The 25950-nt window shown below is 34.2% G+C and overlaps 1 protein-coding gene across 2 annotated transcripts; it reads right to left on the bottom strand.

Moving 5' to 3' along the window:
- Positions 1-17349: 17349 nt before the first annotated feature.
- LOC120090201 (phosphatidylcholine transfer protein-like) lies at positions 17350-25428 on the bottom strand. Of its 2 annotated transcripts, none has more exons than XM_039047746.1 (6): positions 24931-25424; positions 23379-23526; positions 22965-23225; positions 20016-20097; positions 18569-18765; positions 17350-17792 (listed from the first exon to the last, which is right to left on the bottom strand). In XM_039047746.1, the coding sequence occupies exons 1-6, from the start codon at positions 25158-25160 to the stop codon at positions 17520-17522; spliced, it is 1191 nt and encodes a 396-aa protein (XP_038903674.1). In that variant the 5' UTR covers positions 25161-25424; the 3' UTR covers positions 17350-17519. The 2 variants fall into 2 exon arrangements, with proteins under 2 accessions (XP_038903674.1, XP_038903681.1); XM_039047753.1 differs by having other exon boundaries at positions 17593-17785; positions 24931-25428.
- Between the last annotated feature and the right edge of the window lie 522 nt (positions 25429-25950).

The following is a 25950-nucleotide window of genomic DNA, read 5'->3' as shown; positions in this document are numbered from 1 at the left end:
TCTTACGATCCCGAATATTCTGGATCCCTAGAACATACTGGGCCTCACCCAAATCTTTCATTTGGAACTGGGAACCTAGCCACTTATTAATGTCAGTCAGAAACACTACATCATTCCTAATGAGTAGGATATCATCCACATACAGTACTAGGAAAGCTATTGAGTTGTTGATGATCTTCTTGCAAACACAAGGTTCATCAACGTTCTAATCAAAGCCAAACGACTTGACCGCACTGTCAAATCTAATATTCCATGATTTATGAAGCACATATACTTCATGTGAGGCAAAGAATTCATATCAGACACAGATCAGATATTGATACTTCTAGATACTTCCCAGATACGTATCTGACACGTGATTTGATGTATCTATTTCTACGCGTACCTTTTTTTAAAAAAAAAAGACAAGCAACTCATCTAATTTTTCCCAATCTAAAACTAGGCAACATATTTAAAAAAGCTCACTACTTGAGTCCAAAACTAAAAGGAAAAAAGTAAATAAATGACCAAACCCTAGAATCATCTAATCTTCATCTTCACATTTGATTCCCCATAAAGTCTATCAAAATATAAACCATTTGGATATCTTCAACAATTCAATGAAGAAGTTCTTCGTTTATCTTCATACTTCTCCCTCTAATCTTCCTATTCTTCTTTGTAATATGAATCACTTTTCTATTGCATTTATTAACTATTATACTTCAACATCTTAGATGTTGCTTTTTTTTGTATTGTATTTCAATGTTTGTATTCCAGTTTGTGCTTTCGTTATTAACTTGTATGCCAAATTTATCTATATCCTACATCTTTTTAAGAAAAAGAAAATGTATCTTCAATTTATCAGTATTCTCGTTTTTTAGAAATATATATATTAAAAAAATATAAAAAATGACGTATCTTTAGACGTACCCGTATCGTGTAACCGTATCTGTGTCTGTGTTTCATAGTCCTGTTGGAATTGATGCCCTAAAATCTCATGTCCTGTAGTTTGTAAACAGTTTGTACGAATGCTTTTGATGTATAATATATGATATTTTACTTCACTTCTTGATTTTGTTCGGTTGTTTTTTTTTATTTGCTATACCACAAAGCAATAAACCTAAAATCCCTGGTTATCTGTATGTAACTTAAGCATGTATGTGGTGACATACAAGTGGATCATGTCTTAAGTGATAACCAAAATGGTTTGTAGTATATGGATATAAGAGGGAAAACCTTATTCTGGTAACGCTACGGATGCGGCCTACATTGTGGAATGGTCACAAGTGTTGTGATTTGTCATAGATTGTTTGATATTGATCATTCATGTAGGGGACATGCGAGCGGGGGTGTCCTATACAAAGAGTTTGTATAAGACCTAACCACGAAGTGCTAGTGTCTCGTTATATAACACCATTCATGACAGAGACTTCACTTCACTAGGATGACCATAGGTAACATGATCTCAATTCTGAGTGAGTTGGGAATTCCTACCATTGAGGGCGGTCCTTTGATTTGCATGGGTGCGAGTGGCCAGGTCGCCGACTCAAACCTACCATTTTGAACATTTATCTGATTTGGGAGCTGGGAACTCAGCTACACAAGATGGAATTCACTCTTTCCTCGAAGCAGGGGCAAGCAGATAGGTAGCTCCCTTAAGGGATGATTCCAAGGCTTGAATGATGTGGGGTTAGACACCTTCTCTTGGCCAGAGAGGTGTTCACATATAGTTGGACTATGTTGTATTATTCATTAGAGGAATCAGTGGTACTTAAGGAGTGAGATGTAACTACAGGGAAAAAATGGTAAATTGGTCTAGTTGTACTTACGAGCATCTGTGAGAGGTTATCGTACTCATGATTGATTATATCCGATGGACACAGAAATATATCTGTGGTAAGAAGAGTTTCAGCTGTTGGTCTTTAGTGGAATGTCTGGCAGTTAACGGATGGTGGATCTCGTGACTAAAGAGTTTAGTCAACTATTCACGTACCGTTGGAGCTTCGAGCCACAGGTCCATAAGGTCTCCTTGGTAGCTTGGATAAAGTCGAGACACAGTTTTTGGGTCAGTTTGAAATGTTCAAATTGACAAGAGGGAGTTCGATTATATATGATATAATTGATTAAATGTATGAGATACATTAATTTGGACGAAATAAGATATAAATATGATTTATATCAAGTAGAGGAGAAATTACTATAGTAGATATATGATATCAAACTATAGGTTAATAATATAATATGATTATATTATTTAATTAATTAATTAGTTGGTTATGTGATAATTGACCGGGAATTTCTTCTAAATCGTGCGTAAGTGGGAAGATCAATTTCGGTTATTGTAACTGAAGAATAAAATGAAAATTGGTTTCATTTTGTAAAGAGTTCGAAAAATTCGCTCACGGTGTGGAAGCTTCACGATCGCTTAGTTGAGAGCCTATATCATAGTGCCCATCGCCTAAACGATCGCACACATTCTTTAGATGATCGCTTACCTTCTCTAAACGATCGCTTAGCACGCCGAAATTTTCTAAACGATCGCTTACTAATTACTAGACGGTCGTTTAGTAAAACCTACACGATCGTGTACCTTTTTGGATATGACAACCACCCGACTATACGATAGTCACATTCTATCTCCCACTTGCTTGTCATTCTACATGATCATCCTTTCTTCCTCCCTCTACCATTTCTAGCAAAGTCCACTCTTTGGATTCTCACTCTGAAAATACCAAGGGCTTCGAGTGGTGGTTTCGTCCCCGGTTGCTGTTTGTTCGTGTGCTGTCATTCGTGTAGACGATCATGGTGCTGCTAGGCTACTATTTGCTGGGCGATGAGGACTGTAGAGGAGTCGCTTCCGCTGAATTGAGTTTGAGTGAAGATTATCTTCAACTGGTATGTTTGCTAAATTTGTTGTTTTTTAATTGTGAAAGCATGCTTATAATTAGTGTTACAATGCATATCTGTTTGTTAGAATGTGTGTATGATAATTCGGTCACAATGAAATTAGAAAGATCCGAACCCGCTCATGGATACTCTTGTTTAAGAGTTCCTTCAAGTCCATGATCTATACGCTTGTTTCAGCCCATAAATGGACCTATTAAGCTTTCAAACTCCTTGTTCTTGATCTGAAACTACGAACCCTTCTAGTTGAGCCATGTAGGTTGTCTCCTCAAGATTATCATTAAGAAAGGCAGTATTTACATCCATTTGCCATATCTCATAATCATAAAATGTGGCTATGGATAGGAGTATCCTAATAGACTTTAGCATGACAATAGGTGAGAAAGTTTCCTCCTAGTCCACTCCCTCGACTTGGGTATAACCCTTTGCCACGAGTCTAGTCTTAAAGATTTGCACATTTATCTACACCTCGTTTTCGCTTATAGATCCACTTACACCCTATAGATTTTACCCTATCAGGCTGATCCACAAGCTCCCAGACTTGACTGAAGTACATAGACTCCATTTCCTGGCTCATGACCTTAATCCACTCATCCTTGTCAACATCCTCCATTGCTTACTTAAAAGACAATGGATCCTCGACCCCATCACTAGAAATGACATTCTGGGCTTCAGTCAAACCCATGTAGCGATCCGGTGGATTCATAACCCTCCCACTACGTCGAAGCAGTCTCAATTCTTGAGCTGGTTGATTAGATGTACCGACCTCAACAACTCTTGTTGATCTATCAGTCTATTCAACAACTCTTGTTGAACCCTCAGTAGTCTTAGTCTTACTAGAAATCTCAAGTAAAAAAAGCTTACTTCGTGGTTTATGATCCCGGATGTGGTCTTCTTCCAAGAAGATAGCATTTGTAGAAACAAACACTTTGTTCTCACTCGGATCATAGAAGTATCCACCCCTCGTTTCCCTGGGGTAGCCTACAAAGAGGCAAACTTTTGAATGCGATTCCAACTTCTTCGGGTTAGTCACAAGCACGTGAGCCAAACACCCTCAAATCCTGAAGTGTCGTAAACCACCTTTACGGCCTCTCCACAACTCAAAAGGTGTTTCAAAAACACTTTTCAAGTGAATATTGTTCAAAATGTAAATGTAGTCTCCACTACAAAATCCCAAAACGAGTAAGGAAGATGAGCATAAATCATCATAGACCGAACCATGTCTAACAAAGTTCTATTTCTCCTTTCTGATACACCATTTTGTTGAGGCGTACCTGGGGCTGAGAGTTGGGACGTAATTCTATGTTTTATCATAAAGTTCTGGAATTGGAGGTTCATATACTCTCCATCACGCTCAGATCGTAGTGTTTTTATCTTCTTACCTAACAAGTTTTCAACTTCAGTCTTATACTTCTTTAACTTGTCAAGGGCTTCAAACTTACGTTGCATTAGGTAGAGATACCCGTACCTTCAATAATCATCTATGAAAGAGATGAAATATTCATTCCCACTAGGGTCAGAATGTACAAGCTCCAAGGCTTCCTTGGCTCTGTAACCCTTTCAAGTAAAAGGTCATTTGGTCATCTTGCCTTTGAGGCATGATTCACACACCGACGAGGAGTTTTCTTCTAAACTCTTTAGAAGTCCACATTTCACTAACTGCTCAATCCTATTGAGGTTGATGTCACCTAACTTCAGATGCCAAAGATGGACGTTTTCCTTAGGAGAAACCTTTGATCTTTTAGCTGTTGTCGTTGTACTGAACATTTCAGTATTAAACAAGGCTTTTATGACTAACAGCCTTAGTACATATATGTTACTTTCCATTGAACCAAAACCAATCTCCATCCCATTCTTGAAAATAGACACTTTACTCTCAGAAAAGAAGACGGTATAACCTTATTCAATGAGACAAGAAATCGAGATTAAGTTCCTCTTGATATGAGGAACTACAAAAACATTATCCAGTAACAGATAATGTTTCTTGTCCAAAAATAACTTCAGCCTGCCTACAGCAATAATTGAAACAACCTCACCAGTATCGAGTCGAAGAGTCAACTCTCCCTGTGGCAACGTTTTTCAGGAACTAAATCCTTGGTAAGAAGAACTGACATGGCTAGTAGCACCTGAATCAAGGATCCAGACATAATCATCATTCTCTACCAAACTCGTTTCCAATACCAATAAATCACATTTACTGTCTTTAGAGATCCTCCTCTTTTGGAGAGTAGTGGGATCAGTATCAGAACCTAAATAAGCTCAAAGTTCCATGTTAGAGAACACTTCTCGTCGATGAACTTTAATAGAGTCAGCAACACTTGCTTTCTCCTCCTAGAGTTTAACTTGGGAACTGACACTACTGGTTTTGTCATCCATTCCTTTGTGCTTGAAAAGTGAGAACTGATGTTCAAACAAATTTTGCAACGAGTCCATGATCTCACGTTCAATGACCAAGTTTTCAACCCTTTTGGCCAAAGCATCAAGTATGCTAGCCAAAATGTGAAGGGGCCAATAATTAGCCTTTATCCACAACTCATATGCATCATGAATACTTTATGGTGGATCAAGGGTTGGGACTTGAGGACACTCCTCAACCATGACAAACTCGAGGTTGTTTACCACGAAATACGTTTTACAAGACTCTTTCCAATGTATGAAATCGGTCAAACTAGAGGCATTTAACGGAAAATCAAACATGTTGAAAACAAAAATACATTGACTTACATTAGGTTTTAAGCAAATACTCGTTGAAAAACATACAACATCCAATACGGTTTAGCAAAACTAACATGAACCCCGTGTGACATTTATTTTCACAATGATGCTCCAAAGGTTTAGGACAAAAGCCGCCGAAGGGTGGGCAATTTATCCCTCCTCTGAATTGAGAGTTCTCAACCAGCTGTTAACACCAGAACAACTCTTGCTCCTATAACGACTAGCCATCATTGATTTAGTCAAGAAATCATTAACTTACTTTCAAATTTCTCGTAAGATTGACCCGCCATTTTAGGCCCAAGAGTTCCGCCCCAAGTAGCCAATCTAAAGGGGAAAATTCGATTGCGGCAAAAACTAAAGTGACCCTATCCATTTCTGGAGTTCACCTTGATATTGACCAACTGCACAAAATCCATCCGAAGGGGGACACTCCCAGGGTGCCACGAGGGAGTGCAAGAATAATGTAACGGTGTGAACCAATGAAAGAGGTTGTAGGATGTGTTGACACACACCCTTCGCCCACTTACTATAAACACTCTCTTCATCCACCTTGATATTGACTCATGCAAACACCATCCGAAGGAGGATACTCCCAGGGCATGACAAGGCTAAGCATGAATCTCACGACGTGAACATTTAGGGAGAAATGTGAATGGAATCATTGACATATCAAATACATCGCTTCCTCCCACTGAGTATTTTATAACCTAGGGTTTAATTTACTTAGAAAAAACACGGGTAAGAATTTTAACTAAGTGACTTTGTAGGTTTTCCCAAGAGTAACTTTTACCTTGGATAGTTGAACAACTTTTGATCACCATCCATTAAACTTTTTAACGAAGTCTTTGACCAGCTATCGCATGCTTCCAGGAAATCTATCTAATTCACATTTTCAGGTAAGTTCTCAAGTAAGGGTGTTCCATTTCCGTTAGCTTAAGTACTCCAGCCTAGACAGAACCCGCCTTAGACAAAAGATCCTTTATAGATAGATTTAGTACAATTTTAATCTCTTATGCCAATCAATTTAATCCTTTAAACCGATTTTAAAACATTAAACTAGGTTGCTAATCCCATTAGAACCTTAAACTTAGGTCTATCTCAATCCAATTTTAAAACCCTTTTAAAACATGAGTTCGCCTAACCATGCAACTCTTTCTTATCGATTTTAGTTCTAATTTCTATTATAATGCTTATAACATAAACAACCAAAACCATTCACAACGCAAAGAAACACATACAAGGCATTCATAACGCTTATAAACAGCCTAAGTGTCATGCTCCATGCCTTGCTCATTCATTTCTACCTTTTATATATCTCTTATACAAATAAGCAACGAACCAAGCAAACATGCTTCCATTCACCCTTATACTATAACGCTTATAATATAAAGATGATGCATGAATATGCTTACTGCATGCACAAATATAACTATTATATTTTCATGACGCATACGCATGCTCTCTTGTAATTTTATCATGCCATATTATAACACTTATAATACATGATGCATAAATAATTGCACAACCTAAGGTGGGTTTCAAATCTATATGTCATACACTATGCCATATAAACCACATACATCTCGTGTATATTAAGCAAAAGTTGATGCACCAGGATAATTTGCCTCAAAACTAAAGCTAACTATTACAAAAGCAAAGAGTCTTCGATTCAAATAGGAGAACCGGGTCTTGAACCGTAACCCATTTCATGAATAAAATGTGACCAAGTCTGCGTCTCCACTGATCGTGTACCAAAACCTCCTTGCAATCTTCTACACGAAAAAGTAAACACTTTACTCAATCGTTTACTTATGCTTCCAGAGCTAAACGATCGTTTAACAACGATCGTATACCTTTTACTATGCGATGAAGCATAAGGTATGCGATCGTGTAGCGCGCAACGCAATGCAAGCCTTAAATGATCGTCTAAATGATAATGATGCGGTGAAGCAGAATCGTCTAAACAATCGTTGAACGAGCGCCTAAGTATCATATATAACGTGATCGTGTAGTCAGTAACTATGCGATGAGGCATGTTAACTGCACAATCGTTTAATGCACGCGTTTTTTTATTAAACGATGAGCATCAAATGCTCCAACTCGATCATTTATCTCCAGCATCTACACGATTGGGCAACCAACATTACGCGATAGGGCAAACACTTTACCCCCATCGTTTAGCATTAGCTAAACGATCATTTAGTAAATACTACACGATCGCATAGAAAAATCTACATGATCGTTTAGCCAAATCCCAACGATCGTTTACCTGAGGCTACATCATACTACCAACTCTTAGTCTTCTTCTTCGCTGAGAATCACATCTCCATGATTCAAAACTTCATCACGAGTGACTCAACAAACTTAAACACTTTGAATTACAGATTCGATTGCTTGTTAATTATGCCTAAAAACATAGGGGCCCTTACAAATTAACACTTTGTAATTTAAAGAAAGATTTAAATAGAGGCAATTAACCCGTAAACATTCATCAACGCCATCCATAAATGCATTTAACATTTAAACGCAAATGTAGAAAACCCACTAGAACTGTAAAAGAAATTCAAAACAGAAGTGAAATTTGGAATATCAGAACAACCTGGCTCTGATACCAACTAAAGGAAATTAGACATGAGGATTTCCATGAGCAGTGGAATGATCATTCCAAATTCCATTCTAAATTGAACAATAACAAATACAGTCACAAAACGGAAACTTACAGGTCATGCACAATAAGAAATTACAGCATGCTTAATAAGATAATCAAAGGAAAGATTATGCATACCTTTGAAGACTCATGCTTCAAACTCTCTCGAACACGAACGCTCGAACAATCCCCAAGATGACAACACACGAACGCTCGAACAAAAACACCGCAACACAATATGATCAATCAACAAACACGAACTCAATGACCTCCAAGATCACGAACCCAACGAACGACCTCCAGAACCTCGAACTCCGTCGAGTTGAGTGAGGACACCACCACAATGGCTACCTTGGTATTCTCAGTGTGAGAATCCAGAAGTGTGTGCTTTGTGTGTACTTGGTTAGAGGAAGAGACCGAAGGAATAACAATCGTGTAGACGATTGAGCAAGTGGGAGATGATAGTAGTCTATCATATAGAAGAATGTTTAATCGTTTAGAAGATGGCAAGCTATCGTATAACAAAAGCCCCGCGATCGTTTAGCTACGACCAGTTGAGTGAACTATCATGTAGTGTCATTCCACGATCGTTTAGTCTCTCTTTCAGCTATCGTTTAGTGAAAACAATTCTCACTTGACAGTGATTCGTGAGTACCTGCCGAGATTAACAACTCTAGCAAAATCTACTAAATTTAGGAAAATATTTTTCTTTTTATCTCACGGTTACCATGAAACCACCAATAAACTCCCATTCAATTGGTTATTAGAGAAAAATATATAATTATCCAATAATTAATATTATTATAAATAAATATGATAACCAACTTACAATATTATATTTATAACCTATAATTTTAACATCTCATGAAACATATAAACCATAGCTCTTTTTCTATTTCATGGTACTTAATGTAAATCTCATTTACATTGATCCTCCACTTAATGTATCTCATACATCACACCGATCATATCATATATAATCGAATTTCCTCTAATCAATTTGAATATTTCAAATCAACACTAAGAATTAATTCTCAACTTGAATCCATTGAGCTACCAAGGAGACGTTATGGACCTGTAGCTTGAAGCTCCAACCGTACGTGAATAACTGACTAAATTCTTTAGTCATGGGATCCACCGTTTGTTAACTACCAAACACTCCACTAAAGGCCGACAACTGCACTCTCCTTATTACAGATATATTTTGTGTCCATATCAACCAATCAGCGGTGCAATAACCCTTCACAGATTGCTCGTAAGTACAACTGGGCCAATAACTGTTCTGCCTCTGTAGTTACATCTAACTCCTTAAGTACCATTGATCCCTTTAATGAACATAAGTCATAGTCCTACTATGATTGAGTCCTCTCTTCCAAAGAGAAGCTATGGCCACTATGTTCAAGACCTGGAATCAGCCCTTAAGAAAGCAATTTATCTACTTACACCTGCTTCGGGAAAAGAGTGAATTTCATCTTATGTAACTGAGTTCCCAGCTCCCAAATCAGACAAATCCCCAAAAAGGTAGGCATGTTGAGTTGGAAATCTGGCCACTTTCACCCATACTAATCAAAGGACCACCCTTAAAGGCAGGAGTTCCCAAAACAATCAGGATTAAGGTCATGTCACCTATGGTCGTTTAAGTGAGATGTAAGTCTTAAGTATTGACAACATTATATAAAGAGACGAATCATCTCGTGGTCCGATCTTATACAAACTCTTTGTATAGGACACCCCCACTCGCATGTCTCCACATGAATGGTTAAGATCAATCATCTGTAGTCGTTCACAACACTTTTAAGCCTCTACAAAGCGGGTCGTATCTATAGTGTCACAAGGATCAGGTATCCCTTCTTAATCATTATACTACAGACCTTTTTAGGTTATCACTTAAGGCATGATCCACTTGTATATCTCATATACATGCTTAAGTTTACATACAATAACCATGGAGTTTTGTTTATTGGCAATGAGTAAATGCCAAATAAAATAACTCTTATTTTATTCATAACAATTTGTACGGTTTACAAACTACGAGACTCTGGGAGAATTAGGACACCAATCCTAACAATCTCATGCAATATATAAACAATAATTCTTTTTTCCCCTTATAGCATTTAATAATAATTCAACCAGTTAATGTATCTAATACATTAAGTCAAATATAACTCATATAATTGATGCAAATTAATTATATTATATATAATCAAATTTCCTCTTGTTAAGTTGAACACTTCAAACTAACCCAAAACTAATTCTCGATATGAATTCATTGAGCTACCAAGGGGACCTTATGGATCTGTAACTTGAAACTCCAACGATAAGTGAATAACTGACTAAACTCTTTAATCATGATATCCACTGTTCGTTAACTGTTGGGCATTCCACTAAAGACCGACCGCTGTACTCTTCGTGCTACAGATATATTTCTGTGTCCATTGGATATAACTAATAAACAGTACGATGACCCTTCACAAATCACTCGTAAGTATAACCGGGCCAATTTACCATTTTTTCCTGCAATTACATCTAACTTCTTATGTACCACTTATTCTTTTAATAAATAATACATCATAGTCCTACTATGAGTAAATCCTTCTCGGGCTAAGAGAAGGTGTGACGTCACATTGTTCAAGTTCCAGAATCAGCTCTTAAGGAAGAAATTTATCTACTTACCCCTAAATCGGGGAAGGAATGAATTCTGTCTTGTGTAGCTGAGTTCCCAGCTCCCCAATCAGACGAATCCCCAAAGTGGTAGGTTTGAGTTGGCGATCTGGCCACTCGCACCCATAAAAATCAAAGGACCACCCTCATAAGCAGGAGTTCCCAATTCACTCAAGGTTAAGGTTATGTTATCTATCGTCATCCTAGTGAAATGAAAGTCTCTTCCATGAACGGCGTTATATAACGAGACTAAACATTTTGTGGTCCGATCTTATACAAACTCTTTCGTATAGAACGTCCCCGCTCGCATGTCTAATACATGAATGGTCAGGATCAAACCATTTGTAGTACTTTACAATACTTGTAACATCTACAAAGTGAGCCACACTCGTAGTGTCAACAGGATAAGGTTTTCCTTCTTTATCCATCTACTACAGACCATTTAGGTTATCACTTAAAGCACGATCTACTTGTATGTCATCACATACATGCTTAAGTTACAACGATAACCAGGGATCTTAGTTTATTGGTTTGTGGTTAATGCAACAAAATATCTCATATATCAAAGACTGTAGTGAAGAAAATATCTCATATTATTACATCACATAATGTTTGTTCATACAGGTGTTTACAAACTACTGAACCCAACGAGATTTTGGGCATCAACCCCAACAATAACATGTCCCCGTACAGATATAGGAAGCTTAGCTCTCAAAAGTAATGATCTAGCAATTAACTGGAAACGTTTTATGAATGATTATACTAAACCATTTTGTGTATGAACATGAGCTATAGGATGTTCAACACTTATCCCAATCGACATACAATAATTATCAAAAGCTTCAGATATAAATTCACCAGCACTATCAAGACAAATGATCTTAATTATATAATCAGGAAATTGTGCTCTTAACTTAATTATTTGAGCAAGTAATCTTGAAAATGTAACATTTTGATGATAATAAGCATATGTGTGACCATCAACTGAATGCATCTATTAATACCATAAAATATCTAAATGGTCGACTTATTTGGTTAATAGGTCCACAAATGCAGATGCAAGGTCCCACTTTAGTTTGTGATGGTCTAATTATTAATTTGCCTTGAAAGCAAACATCACATGATGATTCATTAGATTGAAGAATCTTATGGCTCTTCAATGGATGTCCATTTTAATTCTCAATAATTCTACTCATCATTATAGACTCTAGATGACCCAATCTTTCATGCCAAATAGCAAATATATCTAGATTCATGAACTTTAGGTTCATTACTGCATATGTTTCAATTACTCGTATATGAATATGATACAATCCATAAGATAAATCAGGCAACTTTTCCAATATATATTTTTCAGTTGAGACAGTAGAGATAATATATAGATATTCGATATTATTCTTACTATCAATCTCAATATGATGCCCATTGCAACGTATATCTTTTAAATTTATCAGCTTTCTCTTTAATTGACTAAAGAACAATGCATTACTAATTGTAAATTTTGTCCCTTTAGGCAAAATAATATTTACTCTACCAAAACCTTCAATCAAATTTGCAGAACCTAATATTGTATTTACTTTTTCTTCCAGCACTATCAAATTGGATAAATATTTTTTATTTGTAAGTATTGTATGCATAGTTGCACTATCTGCCAGACATATGTCTTCGTTGCTCATTTTTTAATCACCCAACATTTGAAAATGATCCATTTTTCTTCATTAAAATAAAATAATTACAATAAGAAAAACAATACTTGGAATATATAAAAGTTAACATTTAATAAAAAAAATATGAAGATAGATAAAAGAAAACAACAACATTAAGTTTAGATATTCTTAAAGTCAAAGGAACACTTGATGTTCCATCAACTGTATCAATCTTCTCTTCAAAAGATTTAGAAAAGTCCGTCACATCCAAATTTGTCATATGGGATGGGTCAAATTTATTATTATCCTAGTATGCAAAATTTGCTTCAACTTTTTTCACTTTTTTCCTTTTTTCCTTTAGGGAAAGGCTTGATAGAGATCAACTAAGTGTTTTGACGTACGATAGATATGTGACCAATGCCCAATCATTCTGCATCGAAAGCATTTATTTTCAATACCTTTTGCACTCTTATCTTGTGGAGCTTTTCCTTTGTGGGTAGAATTTTGTATGGCTCTTTTGAAATTTGAATGATTAGAACGACCACCACGAAAATAATAATTATTTTTTCCTCTGCCAGGGTCACGACCTTGACCATGACTACGACCTCGACCACGATATTAAAATTCACAACATTCACTTCAAGGAATAATGCTGTTCCACTTGGTCGAGATTCGTGGTTCTTCCTCAATAACTCGTTATTTTGATCGACCATGAAAAAACATGAAATTAGTTCAGAATATTATTTAAAACTTTTCTCTCAATATTACTATTACAAGAGCATATTCGAGACATGAAATGTAGAAAATATCTTCTTTAACATATCAAAATCAATATTTTTTAACAACAATTTTGAACTAATTTTAAATAATGCAGAATTGTAATCATTTACTGATTTAAAATCTTGTTGCCTTAAATGAATCCACTCATAAGAAACTTTACGAATAATAACTATTTTTTATGATCATACATTTCTTTCAAAAATTTCCACAAGATACGAAGATTTTTTTTTAAGATACTCAATTTTAAATCCCTTGTGGAGATGATGACGAAGAAAAATCATAGCTTTTGCTTTATCTTAACTAGATGTCGTATTTCCTTCTTTAATTGTTCCCCAAGGTTCATAGCATCCAAGTGGATTTTGGCATCGAGCACCTATCACAAATAATTATTGTAATTAATGTCAAGGACTACGAATCCCAATTTCGTAAGGTTTTTCATGGCAATACTATCACAAAACATTGTATTTATATTAGAAATTTAATATATACTAAATATGCAAAATAATATTTAATTTATTAATTATAATAAAGAGAGAAAAAACTTACCTACCTTTCGGACCTACTTTCAGCGAGGGAAGTGACAGGAGCTCATGTTGATAACGAGAAGTACAAATGAAACACGAATATGGAGAAAATATAATCTAGTAATAATAGATATAATATAATATGAGAAATATGGGAAATTATGCAAACAGAAACTATGAAAATGAAAATTTGAAGTGGAATTTCTCACAAATGTTTGTGTTCTTTAAAACCATAAATGTCACTATTTATAGGCAATTTGACAAGTAGGATGCGGTCTAACATGGACACCAAACATCAATAATTACAAGACACATGGACAATATGAAGATTGACACATGACTTTTAGGATACTAAGCATTGAGCATCTATTTTTATAGTATTTATAATAACTAAAAATAAATTCTATAGCATTTTACACATTGTGGTTGTCATAATCTCAATCTAGTACTTTATGACATGGTTAGCTCATGTCATAGAGCTATAACATTTTTTTGGAGTTGTGCAACATATTTTTTCTTTATTTTATTCGTCTACAAAACAGTGGAATCTTTTGCTAGATCACACAACTAACTTGACTATCAAATCATTGTCACAAATACGATGGGAAAGTCGAATTGAAAATATTAAAGCAATAAGATTTAAAGCACCTCAAACAAAGGACACTTTATTAAAATTAGGAGAAACTAGTGGAGATCCTAAAGTGAAAAGTGAAGTTAATTGTTTAGCTACTTATGAATTTAAAATTTTTGAATTCTTGTTAGGCATGACTATATCGTATGATATCTTATTTTCTGTAAATTTTGTGAGTAAAGTCTTACAACATAAGGATATGCATATTGATGTTACTTTAGATTACTTGAAAGGTTTATTTTCATTTCTAAAAAAAATATAGAGAAAATGGATTCACAAATATTTGATTTTAGCTAAAGAAATTGCAAATGATATGAAAATACAACAAATATTTCGTGAAAAAAAGAATGATTAAAAAAAACAATTTGAGGAGAATGTTGACATTGAAGAAACACGATCACCTGAAGATTCTTTTAGAATGGATTACTTTTACTATATTATAGATCAAACAATTTTTTCACTTAAAAATAAATTTGAATAATTTCAAGTACACGAAAATATCTTTAATTTTTCTTATTTGATATGAAATTTTTAAACCCATTAAATGATGACAATTTGAAAAGATATTGTATTAATCTTGAAAATACAATAGAACATGTTATATTTTTTAACATTAATAGTTTAGATTTATTTTTTGAATTAAAAATATTCAGAGAAGTCTTCCAAAATGAAATTGATCGTCTTATTAAAATATTAAATTATCTAAAAATGGTAAATATTTTTCCAAATGCATATATTTCTTATAAAATATTATTAACAATATCAGTAACGATTACTTCTGCTAAAAGAAGCCTTTCAAAATTAAAATTAATTAAATCTTATTTAAGGTCAAATATGCCACAAGAAAGATTAAATAGATTGACCATATTATCCATTGAAAATGATATATTAATGCACTTAAATTATCAAAATTTAATACATAATTTTGCATCTTAAAAAGCAAGAAAAATAAATTTTAGATAATATTTTCTATATAAAGGTCTTTCTATCAAAAATTTGTCCAATGCCTCATATGATCTTGAGCAGCGCCCTTTAACTTTGAGACTGCCCAATACACAACTAAACAATTAATCAAAACTATAAATGTCTCACATATAAATAGTATAGAGAAAGTTTTCCCCTCAACCTATCTGGGTAATGCCGAATTAAAAATCATCTTCTGTATAGATTTTTTGTTTGATAAATTCTTCAATATATATTCATTAATTTTGAAATGGAAAAAGTTTTCTTTAGTAAGTCCTCACTATAATTTCATGGCTAAGTTATTGAAATTAGAATTAAATAATGATACTGGATAAAAATTAAATTATATTGATTATTATTTTATTTTAAGATTTTTTTATACTAACAAATGATAATATTTTGAATATATAATTACTACAATAAATTAAATGTGAAAGTATAGAGATCAAAATGAACACTTTCAAAGTATCGAAATTAAAATGAACTAAAACCCAACATATAAGAACCAAAGTAATATTTAAACCAATTAAATTAAATTTTCTCGAAGCAATCAACGACAATTGGTTTATAACACACAAATAAAATAAAAATGCAAAAAAAAATTATCCTCACACCTTTAAAATTGGAAGTAATAGACATAAAAATTAAACGAACATTTTCTTTAGTATAATAAATGTGAGAGTTTGGAGGTTTGGACTTTTAACCTCAGAGAAAAAAAAGATATATCAATTATTGTTGAGTTAGACTCATATTTGTAAAAATTGAACCAATCCAATTGAAAAACTTTATCCAAATTTTCAATTATTTGATTTTATGCGCACTGCCTCATGCATAAGTAAAAGGCAAAGATGTTTGAGATAAAAAAAGAAAAGTGAAAAAAAAAAAAAAAAAAAAAAAAAAAGTATGAACAGAAAGAGAGAGAAATAAAATGGAAGTTTGAGACCAAGGTTTGATGTTCAAAAAGTGAATGGAGGATGAAATATTTCTCCTCTGTTAAATAATTATTTGTTATCCTGCCACCATCCTCTAAATTCCACCTCTTATTTTTTTTTATCTATTTTTTATCAATATTTTTTTAAAAATTAACCCAAATTCTGTGAACTTAAAAAAATAGTTATTTATTTATTTTTAAAATTTTATTAAGAATTCAACTCTGGTATTAATTATTAATTGTAAGAAATCAATAGAGAACAGACTTAATTTTCAAAAAAAAAAATCAAAAACAAAATTATTATCAACCAGGTCCCAAGTTAAACCAAACACATTCGTAATTTTTTTATAAAAAAAAGTGCTTCTAAAATAAATGGCAAAGTTGAATCAAAATTACGTTTGGACTTTACAAATTTCATTGTCACATATTTGTCAGGATGAATCTACATTTATATCGTTCAATTATCAATATGCTCCATGAACCTTCTTTCTCCTGTGAGTAAGATTGGTACGACACAGGGACTAAGGTTTTTGAAAAACTGTCCTTGAGTTCTTGTATCCGGTCATGTAAGATTGTGCATTCACTTGGACTCATTTGATAATGTTTTAGGTGATATTTGGTGGATGTTTTTAGTAGAGGAAAAACTTACCTATGAAAATAGTAATTAGTTGGCTGAGAATTTATGGTTTAGATTGAACTAAGTAACTACACCGTTCAGTTTTGTCGAGATCTGGACATTTAATCGTGAGGTATTAATGAAAACTCTTTATAGATATATCTTGCCCGATAATCAGAATTATGCTACTTTTGGTCTTTTCACATGTTTAAAATGACTCTAAATGCTTTAAAAATATCTTTAAGCACTCAGAAAATCAATCAAAACAAACTAACCTTTAATGACATTTATTTAACCTAGACTCAAACTTGAGGATGAGATAGAAACGAAGGAACAAATGAAGCATATGATCTACAATAATATTAATGACAAAAATAAAACACTTTGCAATTAACTATACTGTATGATACAGAAACTTGAACAAGATTTTTTATTTAAAAGAAAAAGAAAACGAAACTTTTAATATAAAAAGAAAACATGGTTATATCTCCTCCCTTCCTTGACTACGTTATATAATTCTCTTTACTTTGCCATTTGGCCTCCTGGTCCTGGGGCATCAGCTCGCTTGCTTAGCTTTGTGAGAATATATGCCATAACAACTTTGGCACCAAGACTAGAGTGACCTCTTGACAGGCAGATCACACCACCAATTAGAAGCAAACCATTGGCCACAAGTTTTTTCGATGCCCTCGAGAGCTTTCTCTCTTCTGAAGAAACTTGTCCACAAGACGACTCGGTTTCTACAACGTTTGCTTTAGAGATAATGCCATCCATGTCCTCAAATCCATCTGGAACCTTTATGTACAAAAATGTGTCAGTCATATCCAACAAAAGTAAGCTATAAAAGGAACGTGTATGTTTTTTTTTTTTGGAGAAGGATACAACTTTTTATTTTAAAAAAATGGGAAGAGACTAATACTAAGAAATACAAGGATGCATGAAAACAAAAAGATACTAACAACGCAAAACAAGGATAGCATGAAAACAGCGACCAACAACACATACAAGAGGATAACCGAAAACATACAAAGCCTTAAAAAGCTTAAAAGGGAATAATGAAAGCATTCCATCTACTATAGATATCCTCAATTGAAAACCCATAAAAAATCTTGGAAAGAGAACACCAAGTAGAAGTTTTAAGACGTGCCGCGTCAAAGTGAGCAAAAGAAGTTTGAGCAGAATTCTGAAGATTCGTTGATTTCTTTCGAACCAAATTTCAGAGAGGACACCTTGGAAAGAGAACACCAATAAGAGAAACATGTTTGTATTAACTCTCCACCATAATTTTTTCTGTTCAAAGTGACCTAACTCTATAACATGTTTGTTATGGAATTCCCTCTACGACAATTTCTACAAATCCAAGCTCAGCCTATAAACAGAAAACTAAACACTACCCAAAACAAACTGAAGTGTGTTCTCTGCCACAGCAGTAAGAGGCGTGAGAATAAGAACACTCCATAAAACAATGAAGTACATACTACATACACTTGGATAATGAAAAAATGACAAACATTAATCTGGACCAAATTGTATAACTAGCATCAATAAAGTAAAGAGTGAACATTTTTAACCTTCTTAATCAGAGTAACTGCAGTGACAAGTGAACTTGAGGGAGGGTTGTTGATTAGAGCGTATTTGCGTAATGCTTTATCCATTTTACAGACAAAGCTCCATATGCCCTTCGCAAATGCAAGTTTTGCCATCTCCACATTCAAACCGGCATCTTCTTGGTGCAACATACTGATCTCACATGCATTTCTGCCGGATACTGCAATTAAAATAATATGAAACCATCACGATAAGTGGTTCAGATTTGAAGTCTATAAAAGATGTATGCCTAATCCTGTACACTTATAGCTAGCTTATTTACTTACTTTGATGGTTTAAGGGGAGAAAAAGTTACATTTTGCAAAATCCCTAATATTCATGAATTCTCAAGAAAGTTTCCATCTGATCCCATAATTTTAAAAGTGACATTTTAATTCTTGAATCTAAAATTCTCATTAAAATAATAATAATAATAATAATTAATAAATAAATAAAATCCTTGAATTCTAAAAAGATAGTAAAATAGTTCATATGGTAATCCAGGATAGTGAAAAACTGACTTCTTTTCAGTTTTATTAATTATACAGAACGAAGTAACCATAGGCTTAGACTTGGCAATATCCATAACAATTAACAAGAACTTCGACTTCAAGCAAGCTCCAGCTTTCCTTTTCAACGGAAAGAAAAAATTTTTAAAAAAATAAACCAAGGCACAACCATATATTTTTTTCCTCTTTTATCTTTTGGTATTTATTATTTTTTTTAAGAAACAGAACTCAACCGTAACAGCCTAAAGGATCAAGGGACAAAGCACAACCATTTCTAGGTCCCCAATCCATAAAATCCCCCACTAATTTCTTATCATTACAAACACCTTTCCGACTTTCTTGGATTGCAAAGGAGAGGAATTTTTACAAAATTGGGTTCATTTTTTTAATTATGAGTTATTGTTAATATTTTTCTTAGTCTTTGGTAATTTGACAAATTGACTTGCTTTATAAATTTTCCACGTGAGAAACAAGAAAAATATAAAACTAAGTAACTGTTGCAAATATCTATGTCAACACAATTATCCTCACAAAGTTAATTTTAAAAATTATTCAATCACCTTCCGTTGACTGCAGCAAGAAACGTGAGGAGCAAATAGAAACTTTCTTTAGAAGTAAGCAAAAGAGGACAAAAAGACAATTTGCCCTAATATTATAAAAAATGCCCTATAAAGAAAAAGAAAACGTCAGTTAACCATTTATAACCTCCAAGCCAGCATAACAAAAAAGGAAGAGAATTTTTTACAAACATTAATAATACCACGTTTTTTATGAACTGAGCAGTTAACAATATGCAATTGGATTTGGAGTTTCTTTGCTAAAATATGCAATGTTCCTAGGCGAACTAAAAAAACCAATGACCATATAAAATAAACAAATAAAACAACAACAACAACAACAACAACAGAGGATAGCCACTTGCCTCTCCTGATTCGCCAACCAGATCTGAAAAATGTCACTCGCACATACTTCTTCTGTTGTGGTGCCAAAGGATGATCACACTCCTGCCAAAAGTCATTTTCAAGGAAATAAACTTAGTAGCGCAAAAAGAAGTAGCTTGAAAGAATTAGACATTTTGGTTCCTAAATCTGCCTCCAATATATTACACAATCCAGAACTATCAATTGACGATTCACCATCTCCTAGTTAAGGAAAACTTCCAAAGTTAACATAATAGTGAATATACCGATAGTAACAGAGTTGGACCCAGGCAAGCTTCGTCCTGGTATGGTCTGAGAAGGCTAGACGTGTACTGTGATGGGTTATTGGTATTTTTCAAGTTAAGATTTTGAAATATACCAGTAATTCTTGGCAAAAGAGCAGTAAAAAAAGAGGTGGTTTATAAATTCAACTGCTGCAAAACATAATAGGCAAAGAGAAGGTAACAAAGCTGAAAAGGGCATCTTCTTTTAAAGAGATTCGGAGATGTATTTAAGATGCTGTTCAGCATAGTCCTCTTATGGGATTTCTAAATTTCCACAAGCCATAACTAATACCTTAGGCAAAGAGGAAGAACTAGCAAACTTCTTATTGAGAGACTTGGGGGATGGCATATTTAGTTGTTCTGTGGTGATTTCATGGTTTGTATTGTTAGCTTCAAGTTTTGGATTGGTGTTGTTTTCTGGCTGGGTATTTGGTAATCTTGTATTTCCAGATTCTGTATTGAATTTTTTTTCTTTCATAAGCTATGGTGTTCTCAGTGTAAATAAATTGTCATTCAATCAATGAGAACTTTGTTCCCTTTTTTAAAAAAGTAAAGATAATAAATCACTTTTAATTTGGTCAAATTTCAGAGTGGTCTGACAACAGCAGAATACTTTTATGCTCAAGGTTGTAAAGCTCAAAGATATCATAAAATGCTATCTATATGTCAATAAAGTTCTTCTTGCCAAGGTTAATTCTCACTGAAGTATTCCATTGGTCTTCCTTTAACAATTGGTATCGTGTTTCTCTTTGGGCTTCGGTTTTGAAGACCTTTTGTAACTACTCTATAAGTTTTTATTTTATAGAGTTGGAGTCCCATCTTTGAGAGGGATTCCTCTCTCTTTGGTGGGTTTGGTTTTTGTATGCCCTTATTCTTTCATTTTTATCTCAATGAAGATCGTCGTTTGACTCATTTTTATATATAAATACTAATAATAATAATAAAAACAATTGGTTAAGCATGTTGCAGTGGAGTTCAGTTCCTATCTAAATTGCCTATATAACAGTAATATGACTATGAGAACTTTGCACATCCTTCATGTTTTTTTAAGTTGATCAGTTCTTGATGGCATCTACTTTGGTTGGGTCCATTTGATTCCAATTTGATTTAGAGTTGTTTTCAAATATAGAAAAATGAATCAAAATATTTACCAGATATAGCAAAATTTTAGAACTATCAATGATAGACACTGATAGACTTCTATCAGTGTCTATCAGTGACATTGATGGACACTGATAGAAGTCTATCAGTGATATTGATGGACACTGATAGAAGTCTATCAGTATCTATCAGCGTCTATCATTGATAGTTCTAAAATTTTGCTATATATTGTAAATATTTTCAACAATTTTACCATTTGAAATAATTTTACACTGATAGAAGTCTTTTTTTTTTCTTTTTTTTTGGCTTTCCTCTCATGTACGGTGAGCATTAGATTCTTTCATTATATCAATGAATAGTCTCATTTCCGTTTCAGAAAAAAATTGTATCATTCGTCAATCGTCATGGAAGCATTTCCTTGTAGGCACTATGGAGGTATCTCATGGAGGAACAGGGTAGGTGTGAGGTTGATTCAAGGTAAATACGAATCCTCCTTTCTGCTTGGAGAAACTATTTCCATGTAGGATAAAGGAGGCACTTAAAGTGGGGGATTTAGTGCAAAGCTTGAAACGTGGGAAGGGAGTTTGGGATGGTTAATGCTCCCTACAGGCGAAGCAAAGGGGTAATTGGAGATGAGATTATAAAGCCCATGTTGTTCTTTTCTTTCTTCACCCACCGGGAAGATAATATTGTTTATCCCTCCATAGTTTGGTAGAAGGGTAATTTCACTTATGGTTCCCTTTCTATTTAAGGCTTTTTCTACCTAGATAGTTTGGCCTTCTATAAGAGCTTCCTCGAAGAATATCGAAGATTCTTCTAGCCAACATAGAGACGACTAGTGGATGCTAATAAAGGAGGCTCAACCCCTTGTCCTCATTGAGATCTTTAACTCCGGTTCCTTAAAAGTTTGCTATGCTATCGGTCTCTATAGTGTAATTCTTTTCTCTATGGTGGCAAAGTGTCTCAATGATGCCTTTTCCAATATCGGGCGGCTGCAGGTAGGTGAATTCATGTTCGTGGTAGAGTGGGGTGGGAGGGAAAGAAAGGGTGTCGTGGCAGAGGGGATATTCAGTTGGGCACTGTATAGGCTAATGTTTTCTTTACTTCTATCGTCAAAGATTGAAAGGCTTGTTTGTTGTCCATTTGGGAAGGCATTGACCAAGTTTTAGCGTATCAATAGTTATAGGTTGTCGAGAAAGAAGAACCAACCAAAGAAGAGGAGGACAATGACGGATGGGGAGAGGAACAGTGAGGACTGAGGAGTAAAGAGAAATCCATCTCCTTGTCACAATGGTGGTCTTGTAATTGATTGGCTTGATAGATTCTCAATCTTAGATTTAAAGAAACGTTCCGTTTCTTATATACATATAAATCTTCCTACTAGAAGCCATACAAAAGAGAAATTTGTAATACAATGCAATCCTCATGGCAGAGAACCATGAATACAGTGAGCTTTTCCTTGTTTGGGAATTATCAAAATAATATCAACAGAATAAATACACACTCACTTATTGTGTTCATGTGTGTGAGTGCGTGCTAGGGTGGGCAAAACATTAAAATCAATACCTTGGTAAAACAGTAAAAAGTTTCATCTTTCCCTTCCCATAATCTCCATGATAGTATATACTCCCTAGGCGTTAATAATGGAAATTTTTTCAAGGTGCGACCGACTTCGATTCCGCTAGTTCCATCCATTTGTAGCTGCTCATGCATAAGCATGGTACTGTCCCACTGTTTTCTATAGTCGTTGTCCATGTAGAAATCTCTCAACAATATTGGACAGCAATTTTCAAATATTGTCACACTTGAATATTTCAAGGGACCATCCTGCAATAAGATCAGTATATGACCAACTTGAACTCAGAATCATTCACTTCACAAACCAAATAAGCGAAGAGCTCCCATCTTTTACAAATAGAATAGTAATTCATAACTAGACCAAAATATCATTCCACATGTGAAAAAAGAGAGGATGAGAACCTTAGGCTTGCAGCATTTAGCACTATATGAAAGATGATCATTACTTTTTTCTACAACACGTTCCCATTTCTCATTTTCATTTATTATCCTTCCATCCAAATTGTCCAACAAAGACTTCAAATCTGTATCTGAAATAGCCTCCATTACTCTGCACAAATAAGACGATCTTCAATCTCACTTGACTACCAGCACAACCAAGGTGATAATTTGATAGTATCTCTAATCCATAATATGTGGATCTAGTCAAAATATTTCACACATGACATGTTTTCGTTCACCAATTCAAATGGTGGAATAATAGCAGTGATGTTTAAAAACAAAAAATCATCTTGAAGTTTTTAATGAAAACAACTTCTTTCATTGGTTTATCACACAACTTTTTCTGTCACTTAATCAGATAGCTACTTGAAGGGTGTTTAAACAGGGTATGCCCATATATTCTTTCATTTTTTCTCTCAATGAAAATTGTTGATTTTATTCCCCCCCCCCAAAAAAATAAAATAAAATAAACAATAATAACAAGCTTTGGTTATTAATAATAAATTCAATACATATGTCATCAAATGAAAGTAGTATACTGAATTTCTTTTAGATAAAGTTGAAATACGTTATTTTATCATATCTTGGCAAATTTGATTTCCAAATCTTGAAAGTTCGAAATAGTTGTTTCTTCAACCATTCTTGAAAAATGACCTCTCGCTCATTCCTCCTTAGTAAAGAAAGTCCTTGACTATGCGAGGGGAACTCTTAATGACTGCACTGTCAGCCTCCGTCCATGGGAAAAGAAGTTGGTGACCTAAGGTAATTGGTTGAAATTTGAGAAAGGGTCGATGAAGATTTTAGATGTCCCTCCTCATATTTATTCTTTAGGGGATGTTCAAAATTTAGTAGTGCTTTGTGGGAGGGAGGATTGATAAATCCTTAAATTAATCCCTTTTACCCCCATTTGAGTGTTAATCCCTTATAAATAGGGAGTTTTTCTTATGTATTTGACACTTTTATTTGATAAGAAGATTCTATAGCTTCATTCTTGGAGAATTCTGTTATGATATGTCATATCATGTTCTCTATTTTATTTTTATTTTCATTGCATTTTGTTTTTTCTCTTCTCCCTCATGAAATTAGTATATTTGAGCATTAGTCTCTTCCATGATCGCTTCATGTTAAAAGAGAAAAAAGATAAAAATTAAAACGGATTGATCTCAAGGGTGAGGGCTTCAAAGAATTCCAGTCAATTTCCGAGCAAATCCTTTTCTCTTCCAAGCCTTTTTGTAAGATCCTCAAGAGTGTTAAGGAACTCAAAAAAGATCGAATTCATCATAAAGTCTCTGTTTTCTTGGAGAATAAACGACATATTCAAACCCGGTATCTTTTCACACAAAAAACTTCCAGTGAACCCTAATCCGTGAAAAGTACTACAACTAAAAGAACTACAAATTAGAGACTCTAGACGCCTAGCTGTACAGTAAGTAAAAGTATATCGAGCAGAATACAATCATCTAGATATATGATAATGGATAAAAGCCAGAAAAGGAAACTAAGAAAAATTCACCTCAATTGTGGAGGAGGACATTCAGATGAAGGAGATACGTCGGAGATGTGGCGATCAGCGACAATAGACGAGGTTTTTAAGCGGGAGAGAAGGGAACAGACATTTTTCTTGGAATAAACTAAATGACAAATTGCAATGAAAACGAGAACCAAAACAGTGCCCCAACTACCATAGATACTCCCTCGCCAAAGATCCTCCGACGTAGCCTGGAATTGGAATACACCAACCATGTTTCATACGATTGACAGACTTAGCCTGTGAATAGTTCCAGGTGCCGGCGGGCGGTGGTGGTGGCAGAGGGAGAGAAGGTAGAAAAGGGCGTGGGCCAGTGAGGGTTAGGGGTATGTACGGCAGAGAAATCAGATAGAGAAGAATGGATGAGGGAGGGGAATGATCGTTACAGAAGCATGCGTAACTGAAACCTAACTAGCAGTCTGCAGCAGCGAAAAGACAAGCCTACCACAATTATAGGTGACCCATGAACAAACTTAAAGCTCCTCGTTTCTTTTTTCCTTCTTTTTCTCAATAATTATTATTATTATCCAGAGGATTAAAGACCATTCATTTCCTACGGTACTACACATCATAAGCCTACACGAGCGTCTTGATCGCACTTATCATTAACTACTACCATTAGTTTTATTGTTTATAAATATATTATCAAATATAATTTGGAGATGATTTAAATCAACGTCAAATTTCTTAAACTATATTTATATCTTCATTATGAGCTAAATATTTTTTTGAATTCAAAGTTTTGAGGTATTTTAAGAATGGAATACAAACTATACGAACTCTGTATGTATATGTGTCCTCTTTTACTTTTACTCAACATGTTTACATTTGCTTTTATTGATTTTGTACATATTGTTAACTATAATGATCACCTAGGATGGTATATAGTGTTGAGTAGAATATCAAAATAATGATAATAATAATAAATAGTTTTTGTAAAATCAATGTAGAATAAAAACCTAGACATGGGATTTCGGTAGACCCTGAAAATAGAGTAATGTGTAT

Source organism: Benincasa hispida, chromosome 1 (genome assembly GCF_009727055.1).
Source record: "Benincasa hispida cultivar B227 chromosome 1, ASM972705v1, whole genome shotgun sequence".
Lineage (NCBI taxonomy): Eukaryota > Viridiplantae > Streptophyta > Magnoliopsida > Cucurbitales > Cucurbitaceae > Benincasa > Benincasa hispida.
Note: the sequence above shows the minus strand (reverse complement) of the source record. Positions and strands in the feature narration are given on the sequence as shown.

What these genes read in the sequence shown, in the direction of transcription:
- LOC120090201 (XM_039047746.1), bottom strand. Translation starts at nt 25,160, where the DNA reads ATGGTTGGTGTATTCCAATTCCAGGCTACGTCGGAGGATCTTTGGCGA. An exon ending in CTAAATGCTGCAAGCCTAAG is followed by an intron (nt 23,226 to 23,378) that starts GTTCTCATCCTC and finishes ATCTTATTGCAG; the next exon opens with GATGGTCCCTTGAAATATTC. An exon ending in CTTTTTACTGTTTTACCAAG is followed by an intron (nt 20,098 to 22,964) that starts GTATTGATTTTA and finishes GACTTTTGGCAG; the next exon opens with GAGTGTGATCATCCTTTGGC.